The following is a 5,425-nucleotide window of genomic DNA, read 5'->3' on the forward strand; positions in this document are numbered from 1 at the left end:
TTCTCCTGCTCTTTGGGTACATCTATGCACTAGACCTACAATACCCAAAGAAACTTGAGCTTACATTCACATTTATCCAGAAGGTTGTGATGTGCCTTGAGGACAACAAACCACTGAAAGGGCGTCTACTGACGCTGAAGAATGATTTGTTCAATGAGTGAATCACTCAGAATGGACTACTTGTTGAGCTGAGTATTGAGGAAGCTTTTTTTTGTTTGTTTTTTTCCTAATCATTTGGCTTTTCTACTTCAAATTTAAAGTGAATGACAGCTCCTTTTGTGGACTATTCATGTTTAACGTTGTGTTGCCTAATACCTTAATGCACTACCTGATGTTTGTTCCCAGTTATGTACAGTTGTATAAACCAGTACAAATCTGGATGCCTCATTTCTCCTGCTTTTTGGGTAGTTCTGTGCACTAGACCTACAATACGCAGACTCGAGCTTTTATTCACATGTATCCAGAAGGTTGTGATGTGCCTTGAATACAACAAACCACTGTTAGGTCACTTACTGATGCAGAAGAATTTGTTCAAGTGAATCACTTGGAATAGACAACTCTTTAAGCTAAGTATTAAAGGTTTTTCTTGTTTTGTTTTGTTTTTGTGGCGTGGGTGTGGTCCTTGGCCAGCTGCAGAGGAGGAGTGACGCAGTGAGCTCCCGGGGCGGCGCAGGGGCGGGGTGAACAGGTGTGCTGGGATCTGACAGTGATTGTGTCTCTTTATATGTTGGCAGTGACAGACGGAGACGGAGGTGACAGCAGAGAAAGAGAGCGCGGGAGCATATGTGTCCACGTACAACCCCGAGTTTAATAAAAAGTTCTGCATTGTCAAAGTCGCTCCGGCTGGTATTTCTTGGGTCCACCGTTACAGTTTTATTTATACCGTTTTTTTTAACCATTTTTTACCATTTGCCTCTTCTACCTCACATTTAAGATGAATGACTGTTCAGTTCATTCACTATTCATGTTTAATGTTCTGTTGCCTAATACATAAATGCACTGCCTTGATGTTTGTTCCCTATAAGTACAGCAGTGGAAACCAGTACTGTTTTTTTATGTATTTTTAAAAAAGAAAGTGAGCTGCAGCTGTCAAGGTACAGTAAGTGTTAAATGCCTCAATGTTCTAATAGCTGCAATTGCTGTTAATACTGAAAATGTTATTGAATTTTAGAATTGAGATGGAGACCCTTGGAGTCTTTTTCTCTTGTTTTATTTATGAAGCACTTTTTTATGAGTGAGCTCTGTTGTTTGTGCCTTTTTAAAAGCACATTGTGTTTAATAAAAAGTTGTTAAATTGTTAGTGTTGTTACTTTCATGTTTTCTAACACTTTTAGCTGATTATAATTTACTGGGCAAACAGTTTAGAATTATTTGTAAGTGTATTTCCCACAGTATTTTATAAATATTGAAGATTTTAAGTGTTATTTCTCATATGAAAAAGTTTGAGTTTATTTCCCACATCGTATGAGTTGCAATATGTAAAATATTTTGAGTGTATTTCCCACCTTAATTAAGTTGAAAAATATTGAACATTTTGAGTTTATTACTCCCTAATTATAAGTTGAGGAATATCAACATTTATGAGTTAACATTGAGGTAATTTAAGGCAACTGCAATTTTTATTTTAGTTAAACTTAAAACTTTTAAAAACATCACTAAAAAATTGTTGTGGAATCTGTTACACAACAATTTTTGAGTTCTGTGAACTTATTAGGTTTTACAGTGTACTATTGACCGGGGGAGGGGGATATGTCTGCACCAGAAGTTAAAACACAGACATGTGGGTGCATGTTCAAACCTCAGTTGGCTCCTCTTAATGTGGAGGAGTAGCCCCTAAAAGGTCAAGATTTTCACCTTGTCTGTCAGGGTGAGCCCAGACAGCCTTCAGAGGAAGCTCATTTTCATCTCTTGCATCCAAAAGAATGTGTCTCATTTGTTACGGAGCCCCGCAGGGGACATGGGAGAAAAAAAAAATTAGGGAGAAAAAAAAAATTAAGACCAACTTTTGCGAGATCTCGCAAAACAAACTCGGGATCTCGCAAAAGTATTGCGAGATCTCGCAAAAGTTTTAGCCGCATTCTTCGGAAGCCGCCAGCTCGAAGCCGACCGGGAGGTCGAGGCACGATGTGCCGGGAAAGCGGTGTTCCTCCCGGCTGTAGTAGGTCTCGACCTCCCGTTAGCTTCGAGCTAGTGGCCGCCAGCTCGAAGCCGACCGGGAGGTCGAGGCACGATGTGCCGGGAAAGCGGTGTTCCTCCCGGCTGTAGTAGGCCTCCCGTTAGCTTCGAGCTAGTGGGTGTCAGATCTCCAAAAACGTCGGAGCACTTTTGCAAATATGTGATGTCTTGTAAACCGAGCAGATATCTGACGTTTACACAACTACATTCACGCCTCAAAATATCTTAAAAGTGTATTTTGTGACCCAGAAAGAGTAATATTACAACTAAGTAGCTGCCGCCATTGTTGGAATTCAACTTTCGCGAGAAAGTTTGTTTTGCGAGATCCCGAGTTTGTTTTGCGAGATCTCGCAAAAGTTTTGCGAGATCCCGAGTTTGTTTTGCGAGATCTCGCAAAAGTCCGTCTTAATTTTTTTTTTTTCTCCCTAATTTTTTTTTCTCCCATGTCCCCTGCGGGGCTCCGTAATTTGTTGAGTCAAGACCCAAAGCTCATGGCCATAGGTGAGGGTAAGAGCCAGTAGATCTGCCAGTAAATAGCTACATACTGATGCCTCTGTCAATGTACCACTTTCTCCTTTCTTAACTGACCAGATTCAGACTGTAATGTTGTATGACAATAATAAAATAAAGGAGTGTCCACATAAAATAAATGTATAGAGATGGGAGTTGAAATTAGACTTGTGCATATCCAAGAGGTTTACATTGCAAAACATGACCACGCATAAGCGCGACATATACATCTGCCTTTGTGCATGCACACAGTTTGGTCATAGTTCCTCACAGATTTTAGGCATCAGGCTCCTGATGCATGCTGGTCACAACATGGGCTAGATTTGAACTTTGACCACACATGTGTTTTACCTCACTGCAAAAGTCAAACTTTGTCCTCAGGGATAAGAAAAGGTTGACAAAGGCCAAACTAATTATTTTCACGGAGGTTTCACTTTTTTGATCTATATGCAGTTATCTCCATCACATCTATTGTGAACAATCGGTGGCTACATAACAATACTAACGGTGTGTTCACACCGAACGCGATGGACGCGAACAAAACGCCCCAAACGCCCCTAATTTGACGCGTGCACATTCAACGTGTGTCCAAGAAAAATCCATCGCGCGTGAACCGGAAATGTGGGAGGAATGTGGGAGGAAGTTGTGCCAGACCGGTATCTTTGCAAGATGGCAGCTGTCGAGCTAGCGCTTGAAGAGAGAGTCTCCCTTCTCTATGTACTGTGGAGAGCAGAGCAGCGGCGTAAAAGACGTCCTCGCCGTACCTGGGTCCATCAGGTGCTCCAGAGGCGTGAGCAGTTTGGTGAGTTTCACCATTTGCTCCAGGAGCTGCGCCTGGATGACGGTCGATTTCAGCAATATCACCGTCAGCCAGTTTGAGGACCTGCTTTCCCTCGTCGGTCCCAGCATCGCCCGCCTAGACACCAATTACAGGGGCTCAATCCCACCTGCAGAGCGCCTGTCCGTCTGCCTGAGGTTAGTAAAAGTATTTAATATGGTAGTCCTTTATTGATACCTGTGCTAATATGCTAAACCATCCATCTATACACTGCTAACATGGATGTGCTATGCTAACAGTGAATGCTCTCGGTGTTTACTGATAGCAAACTGTGGTACGGAGACGACTCTTTATAATATTTCTAGTGATACTCAGAAGCTCTCATCAAGTCCCGATTTAATTCGATTTATGCTGTTATCAGTGTTTGCATTGATAGCATGGCTGTGGTGTCACATCAATGTATGCGCTCGGTGTTTGCTGATATCAAACTGTAGCATTAGGACCACTGAGTTAACCTTTGTAGTGATACTCACTCCTTTTTATTTAGACCTGGTTTAATTCTGGGATAGTTGAATATTTGTATATAATCCCTGCAGCTGTCAGACTCTATAACAGGGGTCACCAGCCTTTCTTAAAACAGATAAAACTGAACAGTTTGGATCATCTTTAGTTACATGGTTCTATCTTGATAAGCTATGTCTTATCACAGATTAATTTTTCAAAAATATTAATGATTTAAGCAAGGAAAGGGCTACTTGTCAACATACAACCTTTATTTCTATTAATGTCTTACTTCATTCCTACCTGATTGACATGTTTAGGAATTATGAGTGATTGGCACACTGTAGTGGTAAAAGTTGCTACCAATCAAATTATGATATGTTAAAGTTAAAACAAAACACAACTGTTTTAGATATTATCTAATATACATTTTGTAATTATCCTTATAATTACAAAATGTTTTATGGAAGATTTAAGTTTTGTGATTTAAATCAGGCATTACAAAAGTATTTTGTAATTTGAATAATGTATTTTGTAACTGCAGTACACATAATACTAATTTTGAACAATTTTGTCCAGGTTCCTTGCCACCGGGGACTCCTTCAGGACCATCGCGTTCAGTTTTCGAGTTGGTGAGTCCATGGTGAGCCAGATCATCCCCCAGGTAGCGACGGTCATCTGGGACTGTCTAGTGGACGATTTCATGGCTGTGCCTTCACCTGGAGACTGGCGGTCCATCACAGAGGGATTCCAGGAGCGCTGGAACTTCCCTCTGTGCTGTGGAGCTCTGGATGGGAAGCACGCCCAAAGGAACCCCATATATCATATAGGAGACACACACATTGATATACACTAAATATTTATTTCATTTCTTCTTTGTGGTGCCCAAATTTATGCACCTGCTTGATTTTGTTTAAACAATTATTGCACACTTTCTGTAAATCCAGTGAACTTCTTTTCACTTCTCAAATATCACTGTGTATGTCTCCTGTATGATATATTTAACTGACTTTTTTTATTGTAACAACGATTTATACAGGAAAATGATGGCTATTAACAATGTTGCCCAAACTTTTGCATCCCACTGTATTAGTATATTTGTCATTAGTATAATATGAAATAAATTCTACATGTGTCAAGTCGTGTGCCAACATTTGCTGTGTAGTAGAACAGAGACATTAGTCATTATAAAAATTTATTTGAAATAATATTAAAATTCTCAAACAGAAAAACATTAAACATAAATATATAAAATATAAGTATTTACAGAGAGACAGGAATAAAAAGGACCCAGCTGCTCTCCAGAGCAGGAACAAGGCTGAGGAGGAAATGCTCCATTGGAGACTGGTGTGGCCTCTTCAGGGACTCCAGGATGGCCAGCTCCACCGCGGATGGACCGTCCTGGGACCCGTCCCTCATCTGCCTCGGAGCTGTCCTCCTCTGTGGGCCTGTAAAACAGCA

General features: G+C 40.7%; 1 protein-coding gene across 1 annotated transcript; it reads left to right on the forward strand.

The window, feature by feature from the left end:
• Positions 1–3,323: 3,323 nt before the first annotated feature.
• Positions 3,324–4,820, forward strand: LOC146608575 (uncharacterized). The gene is made up of 2 exons (XM_085347947.1): positions 3,324–3,660; positions 4,544–4,820. The coding sequence occupies exons 1-2, from the start codon at positions 3,401–3,403 to the stop codon at positions 4,818–4,820; spliced, it is 537 nt and encodes a 178-aa protein (XP_085204073.1). The 5' UTR covers positions 3,324–3,400.
• Positions 4,821–5,425: the final 605 nt, after the last annotated feature.

The sequence above is a fragment of the Diplotaxodon limnothrissa genome, linkage group LG23, assembly GCF_057381915.1.
Source record: "Diplotaxodon limnothrissa isolate DT_005_m linkage group LG23, D_limnothrissa_male_GT1.1, whole genome shotgun sequence".
Taxonomy (NCBI): domain Eukaryota; kingdom Metazoa; phylum Chordata; class Actinopteri; order Cichliformes; family Cichlidae; genus Diplotaxodon; species Diplotaxodon limnothrissa.

Coding starts and splice junctions, on each gene's coding strand:
- LOC146608575 (XM_085347947.1), top strand. CDS start 3,401: ATGTACTGTGGAGAGCAGAGCAGCGGCGTAAAAGACGTCCTCGCCGTA. Junction 3,661..4,543: donor CGCCTGTCCGTCTGCCTGAG/GTTAGTAAAAGT, acceptor AATTTTGTCCAG/GTTCCTTGCCACCGGGGACT.